Source organism: Octopus bimaculoides, chromosome 18, assembly GCF_046866305.1.
Source record: "Octopus bimaculoides isolate indiv1 chromosome 18, ASM4686630v1, whole genome shotgun sequence".
Lineage (NCBI taxonomy): Eukaryota > Metazoa > Mollusca > Cephalopoda > Octopoda > Octopodidae > Octopus > Octopus bimaculoides.
This window is the reverse complement of record NC_142945.1, coordinates 36,578,528-36,592,878: the sequence shown is the minus strand read 5'-3', so window position 1 is coordinate 36,592,878 and position 14,351 is coordinate 36,578,528. Positions and strand designations below refer to the sequence as shown.

Below are 14,351 nucleotides of genomic sequence, written 5' to 3'. Positions count from 1 at the left end.
GTAGAAGTGGGTGGTTTTGAAGATTATATGGGAAAGTGAATGAGGGGTAGAAAAGGCAGACTACCAAAATAGATGGGGTTGAAAAGTGGATGAGACAAGAACCATGAGCTGAGAAGAATATAGCGATACAGAAAAATGGGGTTGGGGTAAGCAGCAGGAGTAGAAAGATGATACAGTTGGAGACAAAAGAGTGGGAAGAGGTAGGTCTAGTGCATGAGTGGTGGGAGCCATTGGAATGAGTTGAGAATCAATATGAAGAATTCAAAAGTTACTGCAGCCATTATGTTGTAATTCTGAGCTGAGTATTTTCTGGGGAGGAAAGACTGGATTTAGTGGTTAGGGAGGGCCCTGAAAAGATGGGTAGCAAGTAAAGAAGCTAAGTCAGTAGAGAGTGCTCATGGAAAGGTAGCACAAGACCAGCCAACCAGCTTCAAAGAGCTGAGACTTGTGTAGTAGTGACAGAAAAGACTGGGAGAAAGGAGATGGCAAGTCTGTTGGACAAAGGCTGAAGTGAATTGGTGTGTGATTTTGTCTTCACCTCCATCCTACTCTTAACCCCAACCTGCCTAATGTCAAATACTGCTGCTGTTTCTGCTGCTGATGACCATACTCTAAAGACCTATATTATTTAGTACTCTTCCTGTACATATGCATTAACACAGATAATAGTAAAAGTGCATTAGGTTGATGAAAAGCTGCAAGGACATTCAACAGAAGCCTGAAACACAAAACAACCAATGACATTCACTAAAAGGTGGCTGTGGGAGAAGCTATTTTGAACTTATTTCCATCAGTTTTCCCTTTCTTCCCTTCCATCCTTGCACTTTCTCTTTCTCTCTCTATCCTTTCTGTCTCCCTATTTCACTGTCCTCTCTCTTTTATTATCTACAACACATCTAACCACTTTTCATTTACCCATCACCAACCAGTTGTTGAAATTTCAAAAGTGTATTACCATAACTGCATTGCACTACAGGCTATTAGGAAACACCACTACCCTCCACATTGCAACTACTCTCTCTCTCCCTCTCTCTCTTTCTTACACTTTCTTCCTTAGTCTTTCATTAGCACCACCCCACTCCTTTAATTGAAACCATTTATTCTATACTGCCTTTGAGAACGTTAAAGTTCCTGGATGAAAACTGTTCAAAGTGTTGATTCAATGAGACAGGAAAACTAAAAGTTGGCATCTGTATATATGTATATACATACATAGACACACATACACTTACACACACACGTCTAAAACTCTCTCACATACATATACATATGTGTATGTACATGTGTGTGTATATATATATATATATATATATATATATATATACACACAGATATTTATATTTGTATTATACATATAAATAGTATGCTCATGAGAAATTAAGTCCAGATACATTTTTTGGGACTTAATATGTTTATGTGTGTGTGTGTGTGTGATAATTGCTCAAAGGTGAACAGTAATTAAAGCCAGGCATATACAAGTTAATGATACCTATAAAATTTGATATGATAATAGTTTAACCTTTTCTTGTCGGTGCATGAACTCTGTCAAAATTTGGCCTGTTAATTCAATGATTTAAAGTCTGTTGCTCTACAGCAGCTAACGTGAAAGCAGAAGGCATACTGAATTTAACAGGACACAAACATCATAAAGATCACTTAACAGCAAGTGTGTCACTGCTGTTAGATGGGTTAGGGATCTTCTAATTTAATGACTGAAAGGTGGACAAGTCAGATTTGGTTATCAAAGCTAATAGCAAATTTCCCACAGATTGCACCCTACTACATGGAAAACAGGATACATTGCAGTCCTTGCTATGCAATACCTGGGAGAAAGATAGAATGGTATCATGTTCTGAATGGGATGCATTTGATTGTGAACCTGCTTTATCAAGCTTGATCTGGAGCTCACTCACTATTATTGTTAGTAGTTACAAAATGAACAGATAGAGCATCTATCTATCTTGTCTGTCTTCCATGCTGGCATGAGCTGGACAGTTTGACAGGAGCTGGCCAGCACCAGACTTCTGTGTCTGTTTTGGCAGGATTTTTATGGTTGGATGCCCTTCCTAACACCAACCACCCAGCAGAGTATGTATTATATTAGGTCATATTATATTATATATTATATTATATAATTGAAACAGGTGTAAGGGATGATGATTAATTTGCTGTTAATAACAAACAATTAACTTCCTAATTTCCATTTTCTTTTTCTTCTTTTATATATATATACATATGTATATATATATATATATATATATATATATATATATATATATATATATATATATATATATATATATATATATATATATATCATCATCATCATCATCGTTTAACGTCCAATTTCCATGCTAGCATGGCTTGGACCTTTTGACTGAGGACTGGCAAACCAGAAGGCTGAACCAGGCTCCAATCTGCAGAGTTTCTACAGCTGGATGCCCTTCCTAAGGCCAACCACGCCAAGAGTGTAGTGGGTGCTTTTACATGCCACCGGCACGAGGGCCAGTCACACGGTACTGGCAACGGCCACGCTCAAAATGGTGTTTTTTACATGCCACCTGCACAGGAGCCAGTTCAGCGGCACTGGCAACAACCTCGCTCGAATGATTTTCTAATGTGCCACCGGCACAAGTGCCAGTAAGGCGACGCTGGTAACGATCACACTCAAATGGTGCTATTTACGTGCCACTAGCACGGAAACCAGACAGCTGCTCTGGCAATGATCACGCTCGGACAGTGCTGTTAGTTAGTGCTCCACTGGCACAGGTGCCGGTCATCAAATATGGTTCGATTTCACTTTGAATTCACTTGCCTCAACAGGTCTCCACAAGCAGAGTTTAGTGTCCAATGAAGTAAAGATAAGAATAAATGAGCTGGCTACACTTCTGGCAGAGGCCACAGATTATGCTCTCACTTGGCTTGCCGGGTCTTCTCATGTACTACATATTTCCAAAGGTCCCGGTCACTAATCATTGCTTCGGTGAGGCCTAAAGTTCGAAGGTCATGCTTCACCACCAGGTCTTCCTGGGTCTGTATATATATATATATATATATATATATATATATAGAGAGAGAGAGAGAGAGAGAGAGAGAGAGAGATAAATACATACATACATACACACATACACACACACACACACACACACACACACACACACACACATACATTACATGTGTGTGTGTAGTGAGAGAAAGACTGACAGATATATGATTTCATACACTTTTCCTATCTGCTTTGATATCACCTCCAACCAAATACACATACACCCACACTACTGCACGAATGAGATCAACCTTCACCTTGCTTGTCATCTGTTACATAGAAACATGATCCACATGTGAAAACCTCACTTGAATTGCATAATCATGGTTGGCATTCTTTTACACATTTTCAGCATGATATAACCTGTTAATTATCAATTACTTTCATTAAAATTAAAGGTGAAATTAATTACAGTCTGAAAGAAATTCATAGAATATTTTTTGTTTGCTTTTTTCCTTCATTGAATGCTTGTAGTTTAGGAATTGAGAGAATATTCTTAGTATTTATGAGGAATTCTGCCTCGTGAAAATGTCATAGAATAGCCAATCACCCATGAATAATGTTTGAGATGTAGATACCTTTTCAGGTTGTTAATTCTTCACATATACATGAAACATATTTCACTCATTTTATTTCTTCTATAACTGAATATCTTTTCTTGCTCCTGCACATATTTCACCTCTATATAATACTGCACTTGCTATCCACCCCTAATAGTTCAAAGATAGACAAGACTGTCAGCAAATTTCCTATTCTCCCCTGCCTTGTTCTGTAATTGATAGTTCTTCATTGATAGGCTTTTATTCTTTTCTTATTTTCTAGACTCTATTGGACTTCACCGGATGGAAAATCATAGCCACAGTGACAAAGCTATCACCTTACACCTGTACTCACCACCATTTCGTAGCTGTAAAACATTTGATGAAAGAACTGGACACGTGAGCATTGCTCCAATGACATTTTGGACTAAATATGGAAAGAAAGTTCTGGTAAGAAACGGTTGTTTTCTTGTCACAGTATTATAATTATCTTATAAATTCTGTTAAAACAGTGAGGTATGAATGTAACTGAGTCCATAACAATAAGGCAAGTGACCTTATGGCTAAAGGGATGGGCTCTTAATGCACCTAATCATGAGGTTGTAGATTCAGTTCCTGGATTTAAGTTGTCCTTAAACAAGGCCCTTCATTTCATATTGCTCTAGTTCACTCAGTTGAAATGAATAGCAGCTAAGTGCCGGTGCAGCTTCTCTTTCTCCCCAGCTGTTACATCCTAGCTGTCACACTGGATCACGAATAGGCTGAAAGAATATCTATGTCTGTTCACAACTACATAGGGAAGTATGATAATTAGTGCAAGTATGTTACATGCTGCCAAGTCAATAATACTCATTTGCAAATGACATCTACATTGTTTTCCTTATTATATTCAGTGCTGTTTTAAAAATGCTGTAATGAATATTTTTTTCTTCTCTTTATGAAGTGCAAAGTATATTGCATACTATTAGTATTGTCCACCTTACAATGCAGATTGAAAGCATGGACAATGTACTGCAAGCAGCCAAATAATCCTGCATGTATTCATGATGAGATACATAAAACAGATCATGTGCACAACATACGGAGACAAGGTTTGGAACACCTTATCTCTACATGATCTGTTTCATGGGAAAAGTCAAGCTTCTTAACCCTTTTGATACCAAGCCACTCGAAACCACCCCTAATTCTATGAGACAAACTTCTTGTTTTTAAATCAAAACCTTCCAACAAAATTCACATTCATTTTTGTTTCAAATACCAGTTTGAAAATGTTGAAGTTATTTTACTAAATTCTCGATTACTTTCAAAATGAATTAAAGCAAAAGCACTACAGTCCAACAGAAATATGGTGTTTGGAGTGATCACTAGTGATGGTGATGTTATGCTTCCATTTGTCTTCCCACACATCCTCAGACTCAACACAAGTGCCTAGAGGAGGTAGTGCTGCCCTGGTTCAAGAGGGTGGCTGCTGGAAGACCCTATGTCTGGCAACAGGGCTCTGCACCATGCCACATAAGCAGGAGAACCCAGTCATGGCTGTCAGACAATTTCTGTGACCACATCACCCATAACAACTGGCCACCTAACTTGCCAGACTGTAACGCCCTTGATTATTATGTGTGGGGCGCAGTTGAGCAAGAAACCAACAAAACTCCTTGTGACACCAAAGATGAACTGAAAGTAAAGATTATGGCAGAGTTCACCAACTTAAACAAGGAGACTGTCCAGAAGACTTGCAGGAGATTCTGAAGTCATCTGGAGGCAGTGGTTGAAGTCAATAGTGATTTTATTGAATAAATTTTCCCTTTAGTATTCCAAGATATATATATTTTTTTTTTATAATTTTGGTAAATATCTGTTAAAATAAAACATCACTGTTATTTTCATGTTTGCGTAATTTAGACAACAGTTTATTCACTGCACACTATATATAGATTCACACACACACACACACATATATTTATATATATATATACACATGCATGCATATACCTGGGTATTTCATGAAATTAACAATATATTATAGCATTTTGGCACATATTACAAAATATTTGATCATTAAAATAGGATTACTATATTTTCATTTCAAAAATTCAGGAGGCTCTTGTTTTATTTAAAAGGTTGGCTTTGCCATTTTCGGCAGGATATACTTGGTGTTTCTGCTGCCCTCTTCTTAGCACCAAAATGCTGGCAACATTTGTTCGTTTTGCCAAATTTGATTTGTGGATTGCTACTATAGTCCTTTTGTGGGGTCATAAGAAAAAGTAACCATCAACTAGTTTGGGTAGTTGAACAGTGTTCTTGATCAATATTTCATCTAATTTGATACTGTTCCTCAATTTGTTGTTCTCATGTAGCAATAGTCCTTTGCCTTTTGCCATCCAAATAATGCTGTCTGTCCACTACTAATTCCTGTGTTTGTGTGACCAAAGCTGTTAGCATCTTGTTAGTAGTTAGACCTGTCAAGCTATTTCGCTTTCTTCATATTGCTGTGCTTTCTTTCTCTTGGCCTCTAAATATGATCTTCCATATAAGGATCTGGAATGTTTCCAAGAAATTTGAAGTGAAATTACACTCCAAAATCCCTTCAAAATAGAAACAACTTCAAATATACTGGAAATGCACTTATTAATGTCGTTGCAACAGACTGTTTATCTGAATGTGTATGATATATCATTATATATATATATATATATATATATATATATATATATATATATATATATATTTTATTATATGTATTTATTTTCTCTTAGTTAATAATTAACTCGGACAAAATAAATTAGTTAATAGATACCAGGGTAGCAAAGATCACAAAATGACTGTGGTGTAACTCCTGTTTATGAGGTAGAAACTTGTTATTTTGGGTACTTGAGTAAATATATAAATTTAGTAAATGGAGTAAAATGCATATGTTAACTGAGTACTTTTATTTCCAACATATGTTTCGAAGATTACAAATTATACCTTCCATAGGAATAGGTGATGTTGATAAGAATGTAATCTTCTCTTCAGGGAAATGCATGGGAACCAGCTTAACCATAAGACATTTTAACCGAATATTCTTATCAACATCACCTATTCCTATGGAAGATATAATTTGTAATCTTTGAAACATATGTTGGAAATAAAAGTATTCAGTTAACATATGCGTTTTACTCCATTTACTAAATTTATATATATATAAATATATTTGATTAATAAATTCAAAAAAGGATAAAAATCTTTTACAAGAATTTTATCAGGAAGCCAGTGTGTAAAAAAATTAATTAGGGAAATTTCTATTCCCAAGAATATAATTATTCGTTTATATCTATATAAGGGGCATTACTACAGAATAATGCCACACACTGGACTTCGCAAAATAGACACATTTAGTACTGAATGCGAGGAAAACAACTAATAGAAGAAGACCAACTTTCTTTTAAATAACTCAGCTATGTATCGACCGATTTCACGATTACTAGAATGAATCTAGATTTTGCTCATCAGCATACTATTGTTCAAAAAAAAATATATAAATAAACAGAATTCTCACCTCACCAAAAGCGAACACTCTACGTATCCGACAAAGCAAAAGGAATGAAGTTTATCTGTATATATCTTCATCAAAGAAGCGGGAATACTTCTGGGTTGTTTTTGGTACACATGTGGAGACAGGAATAAAAATTCAGCGTTGAATATATTCCGTGTATATATTTGATTAATAAATTCAAAAAAGGATATTCTAGTAATCGCGAAATCGGTCGATACATAGTTGAGTTATTTAAAAGAAAGTTGGTCTTTTTCTGTTGGTTGTTTTCCTCGCATTCGGTACTAAATGTGTCTATTTTGGGAAGTCCAATGTGTGGCATTATTCTGTAGTAATGCCCCTTATATAAATATAAACGAATATATATATATATATATATCATTAATTAAATATATTCTGTGAGAATATTATACACTTAATTTATAATGAGTGCTCTTTGTATGAAGTGTCAAAAATACTAATACTATAAAGTATTTAGGCATTTAACACGAGCGATTCTATATTCTGTATTTTAAAATAATAGCATGAAATTTAATATCAAAAAAATTCCTCATGAAAATATATGTGTCTAAAATAGTATTGTATTAAAAATATATGTAAATATATGAAACATGACAGTATAAAAGCTTGTTAATTAATGCATCTTATGATCGTTTCAAGAAAGTATTGTCATTGTAATGGAATCCATTGTTGATACACATTGATGTATAATACTTCCACTCATCAGAGATGGAGAAGATAAAGTTTTTATATATCGAATGTTATTTTAAAAATCAGAAAAATATATGAAAAAGTATTTACGAAGAATAAATTAAAATTTACTGGTTTTGATTAAGATATATATATATATATATATATATATATATATATATATATATATATATATATATATATATATATATGATGGGGTTTTTCAGTTTCTGTCTACCAAATCCACTCACAAGGCTTTGGTTGGCCCAAGGCTATAGTAGAAGACACTTGCCCAAGGTGCCACACAGTGAGGCTGAACTCAGAACCATGTGGTTGAGAAGCAAGCTTGTTACCTCACGGCCATGACTGCATATAAAGGGATGGAGCTATACTTGAACATTGTCATCACCCACTCAATATAACACATTTGAAAGAAAAGCTGCTCCCCCCAACACACACATACAAGGATAGAAATCTACTGATATATATATGCTACACATGTCAGTGTGTTGTGATGCCATCTTCATTTTATGACCTGATTTTGTTTTGATGAAAAAGTCTTTTGTTTCTCTAAGCAGCAAATGCTAAAAATAGATAACTTTTGTCTAGTCTGCTGTGCCTTTTCTGTCTGCTGAAGGGAAACCAGAAACAATAATAGAATTTCTCAATTCTCATTGCAACCTTTTGGTATTTTTGTTAACCTGGTTTTGTCATGTGTTTTAGAACTCATCCATGTTGATCGCTTAAGCTTCCATTTTAACAATGTTCTTTGATTGGAACTATTAGGAACAATAACAATAAATGTTTAAGGCCATTTATGCTTGTCAGAGTAATAGTAAGTCTTTTGGGCTCCAGAACAGTAAAGTACTAGTCAAGCATTGAAGTTGATATAATTAATAAGCCCATTCTCCCAAAAATTTCAAGTCTTGTGCCGATCTATATTAGAAAGGAATATTTTACAAAGGATGATCTTCCTGTTGCTACCCCTTTTAGTCAACTCTTATGCAATGCAAGGATTTTGTATAGCTATTTTGAGACTCAGATATACACATGCTATTATGTTTAGCTTTAGGTAACTGTTGGCTATTTGCAGACCAGTGAAAAGCTGGTAAAAGACCTAAGAAAGATGTGAAATGTAGGTCCCATTTCAGATATTTCATTAAGCATTTTAGTTAATCAGTATTTAATACATATGATTTATGTATGGGTAGATATAGTGTAGACAAAGTGTACTTGGTGTACATAAAAGTAATGGAATAGAATAAAGGCACTTGGATCATCATCATTTAATGCACACTTTTCCATGCTTGCATGGGTCAGATGGAATTTGTTGAGGCAGATGCCCTTCTTGTTACCAACCCTAATCTGTTTCCAGGCAAAGTAATATTTCCCTATGGCCAAACTATTGTTTGTATGAAGGTAGTCCTCATTTACAATCATCACATAATATCAAGCTATGGACACCATTATCTCAATTCTGACACATTCTATAATAAAAATTGGGTGATAGAGATTCTTTTAAACTGGTGTCAATCTCTTAAAACTTTCCAGTACACATACACATGATATTAAGACAAAGATACATAGTTTCACACACACACACACACACACACACACACACACATGCACGTGTGTGTGTGTGTGATGGGCTTTTTCAGTTTCCTGGAGTGGCTGTGTGGTAAGTAGCTTGCTTACCAACCACATTGTTCCGGGTTCAGTCCCACTGCGTGACACCTTGGGCAAGTGTCTTCTACTATAGCCTCGGGCCGACCAAAGCCTTGTGAGTGGATTTGGTAGACGGAAACTGAAAGAAGCCCGTCGTATATATGTATATATATGTGTGTGTGTGTGTGTGTTTGTGTTTGTTCCCCCAACATCGCTTGACAACCTATGCTGGTATGTTTACGTCCCCATAACTTAGCAGTTCGGCAAAAGGGACTGATAGAATAAGTACTTACTAGGCTTACAAAGAATAAGTCCTGGGGTCGATTTTCCCGACTAAAGATGGTGTTCCAGCATGGCCGCAGTCAAATGATTGAAACAAGTAAAAGAGTACCAAATCCACTAGGTCAACCTGCAATTTTTACAAAAAAATCAACATAGGATTTCACCCTTGGGCAAGAAGTTCCTTATGCTAATCAGCTCATGTGATCCACCATCTGCTCAGACCTGACTATCAGGTGCAGCTAATTACCTGTGACTTAAAATGTTACCATACTCACCATTTATGGCTCTATAACTAAAGATTAGTAAAATTTTGTCTGATTAAACTTCACTATCTCCACCACATAAATATATGCAACTCCTCACCAAAATGTCATGTGCATATATAAGGTTAAGCAAAATCATTTTTGTTGAGGATGGCCATAAGACCAAAATATATCTGGAGTTGTCTCATGCACTTAGCAAGAGAATTAAAATATTAGTCATGGCATAATTATTTCCTCACTGAATAGTTATTTCCTCCCTACATGATTGTTTCTGGTTAGCTTTTTTTAATGTTCCATGCTTTCAATATGTTAACATTAACTTAAATATTGTTTCTCATGCTGACGGTCTCTTTGTAATTCTCTCTCTCCCACTCTCCCTCTTTCTCTTTGTGAATTATTCTTTTCTGATATGACAAGCAATTCTCTCATTGTAAAAATACAACTCTGTTGCTGTTTGTGAAATTCTTTACTTTGTACATTATATAACTGTCTACCTTTAAAACATTTAATGACAATATTCTTCTCTTCATTAAAGCTGACAACTTCTTACAAAAACCAAGTAACTCTTCATTATACACACATATAATATATATGGTTAACCTATCACTAATAAAAAGTTCAGTACATGGGTAAAATATTATGTAACTGAAAACAATCTAGTTCACTCATAACCCTGTTCTGTTTTCCTACCTTTTCTCCTTAACTTCACTTGGATTCCATTCCTAGTACTGAAGAAATTCTATATGCAGTCTAGAAGCTATCAAATGACAAACCTATAAATACTTGAGGCAATAAGAGAAACTCATTACAGTTGCTTAAACTACAAGAATAATGGTTAATTCTCTCCTCAAATTACACTGTATTGTCTTACAGAGATAGGATACATTGGATAATGTCTTTTAGATGTAAAAAGACAAGATGGTCATGGTTAGATCATCTTTAATCATTGCTTTGAATTGGTGGGGATAACGTGGGTCTAAGCAACAATTAAAAGTGATGAACTTGTTTCTGTGCAAGACATGGTGGTCTTGTTTTACTAAAACTTCTTCATAAACCCTTGCATAAATATTGATTTCAAATTTTGACCTAAGGCCAGCAATTTTGGGAATAAAGGGTTAGTCGATTACATTGACCCCAGTACTCAAAAGGTACTTATTTTATCGACCCTGAAAGGATGAAAAGCAAAATCGACCTCAGCGGAATTTGAAGTCAAAATGTAAAGACAAACAAAATGCCACTGAGCATTTTGCCAGGCATACTTACAATTCTGCCAGCTCATTGCTTTATAACCCTTACATAAATATTGAGTGTTCAACACTGCCTTCTTCTGAAGTAAAAGATGAAGTGAAGCAAGGTTATATGTCTGCACTAGCTTTTATTTATTAATTTTTTTTTGTTATTTAATTTCTGTTATTCTACATAATACATTTATAGGTTAGCTAGACAGAGTCCAAGACTATCGGAAATAAACATTAAAGTTTTTACACTGAGCTGATAAATTTGATGAACACTTTGGTTCCAGAATGTCAAAAGAAAAATATGCTCAAAAACAGCACCAAGTCTTGAACCATGAATGATATTAGAAAATCATATCTTAGAAGTTGTCAATGAATTCTCATTTCTTATTTCTATTATTACATCTTATTCACTGACTTAGTAATGTATGTAAATTTAAAAGTTTCCGAGAGAATTTCTGAAAGGCAAAGCAAACAGCTTTTTCACCAACCACTGTAGGGTCTTAACAGACCTTAAATCTTCAGTTAAGTCTTTTTATTAATTATAAATCGTTAAGGCCTACCTCTTTCCCATCTCCTATTTCCCCTATATACTCCTTCAAACTGCACCCACCCTAATCCAACTGTCCCCTATTCATCTACTCTGAGGAGACTGATATTCATGCTCTTTCTCCTAAAGGTGTGTAACCACATAGCTCCTCTCTACCCTCTTCTCCTTTCTGTCCTCCACCCCATCCTCCATGACTTTTGTAGTCTTGTGAGCTGTATGGTGACTTCACTTGTGCTGGCAGTACAAAAACTCACCCAGTGCACTCTGTAAAGTGGTTGGCATTAGGAAGGGCATCCAGCCTTAGAAACCTTGCCAAAGCAGACACTGGAGCATGATGCGGTCCTTAGACCCCCTCAGATCCTATCAAACCATCCAATCCATGCTAGCACAGAACATGGATGTTAAATGATGATGATGATAAATAGAACATTAAGTTGATGAATTTGCAGAATGCCTTGCAAAATTCATTCCAGTTTCTGGTTTCAGAGATACAGTGCAGAGAACAACCTTTGCAATTTTTAAGCTAATCATTTGAATTGTTCCAAAATATACTTGTTTTCCATGCTCAGTTGCATTATCTCTGCACAAATTGGGAGTATGGTGGCTACAGATAAATGGTTGCAATTGAAGTGGCTATGCTCTTTTGTTGCTTGTAAATGTTGTATATAATTTATATCAATCATCTTAATCATTGAAATGCTGTACACACTCAAAAATACTTTGTTCCTTAATTAAAATGGTTTACCTTGTCCATATTTCCAGGTCAACTGAAATACAGACACACAATCAAACTGTGTGCTCTCTGTCATGTTTTTTCCACTGGTGCTACAACAGTGGCCTGACAATTTACCATATCTTCTGTATTTTCTATAATATAACTACTACAGTGGTCTTTGCAACTCAGATTTGTTAAGTGCTGATTCTATATCACCTGACTCAGTGCATCATTCTTACATTCAACTTCAGCACCCCCAACACCTTTGATGTGTCTCATCACACTGCGATGTGTGCGTTGATGATAAATTCTTGAAAGGTGGGTTTCAGTCAATTCCAGAGAAAGGTTGGGTAAAATATATAGGCACAGGCATGGTTGTGTGGTAAGAAGTTTGCTTTTCAGCCATATGGTCCTGGTTGGCAAATATCTTCAATTATAGCCCAGGGCTGGCCAAATCGTTATGAGTGGATTTGGTAGACAGGATCTGAAAGAAGCCTGCCATGAGTGTATGTGTGTTTGTTCCCACAACTACTTGACAATGGGTGTTGGTTTGATTACATGTCCATAACTTAGTGATTTGGTAAAAGGGCCTGACAGAATAAGTACTTTCTTTAAAATATATATATAAAAGTACTGGGATCAATTTGTTTGGTTAAATTCCTTCAAGTCGATGCTCCAGCATGGTTGCTGTCAAATGACCAAAATAAATATAAGATAGAAGATTTATAAGCATATACCCAACCCTTCTTTCCTAAAGAAAAGGGAAATGCTCTCTGAAATATCTCTTATGTTTTTATGTTTCTTTTCATCAAACCTCTAACTTAAGACCATTTAGAGCATACATTAATTGCACAAAAATCTCACCTAGATATTTATTCTTGTCTCTCAAATATGATGGTGTGCAAAGGAAGGAGGATAGATGAAGACATGAGACCGCTAGCTATGAGCACTATGTCTCCTGTTCAAATTGACAGATTGTTTTAATTTTTCAGCATTACATTCTGTCATTCATTGACATAAATGACAAACATTGTTGGGAATTCAGTGTTGAGACTATGAAAAAAATTTAAGTGAGAAAGAGGACTTTTGAAAGGTTTCCTCTCATGCCTACTTTTCTTCCTCTCTCCCTCGTGTCCACGCCAGCATGTTTTAACAAAGCCAGTGCTTGCCATTTGAGTCATTTTATTGAAAATTATTTTCTGACATTTTTTGAAGTATTGTTGATAAAAGAAAAAAGGTAAAATATAAATCATTTTTATCGGTAGAATTTCTCATTAAACAGTTGTAATTTTTTTAATATTTGTATTCAGAAGAAATATTATGTAAAGTAATAAATTTTCCAAAATAAGTTTTTGTTTATATTAGTGATTGTGAGGATTCTTTAAAGTCTGTGAATTAATTTGGGAAAGGTTTCTCATGGGATATTTAGTTTTATTGTGCTGTTTCTGTATGAAACTGCAATTTGTTTGTTTGTTTGTGTGTGTGTGTGTGTATGTGTGTGTGTGTGTGTATGCATGTGTGGGCTATTTCACAAAAGGTGTGGACACTGTTACCTCAATTCTGACACATTCTATAATAAAAATTGTGTTATGAGAGATTCTTCTAAGCTGGTGTCAATTTCTTAAACCCTCTCAATACACACACACACACACACACACACATGTATTCATAGATATACTCACAGATGCACATATACATATGCACATATGCACTCTCACCTCCATATACATACATGCACACATACATATACCTGATACATATATACTTACATACACATACACTCACACGTGCATACATACATACATACATACATACATACATACATGCAAGTATG

The 14,351-nt window shown here is 35.3% G+C and overlaps 1 protein-coding gene across 7 annotated transcripts in view; it reads left to right on the top strand.

The window, feature by feature from the left end:
* LOC106883352 (cysteine dioxygenase type 1) overlaps nucleotides 1-14,351 on the top strand; it is a 53,170-nt gene that overhangs the window by 33,927 nt on the left and 4,892 nt on the right. For all 7 annotated transcript variants that reach the window (XM_089365993.1, XM_089365988.1, XM_089365990.1 and 4 more), the window contains exon 4: nucleotides 3,869-4,035. In XM_089365993.1, the coding sequence (XP_089222119.1) occupies nucleotides 3,869-4,035 (167 nt within the window). The remainder of the gene's footprint in view (nucleotides 1-3,868; nucleotides 4,036-14,351) is intronic.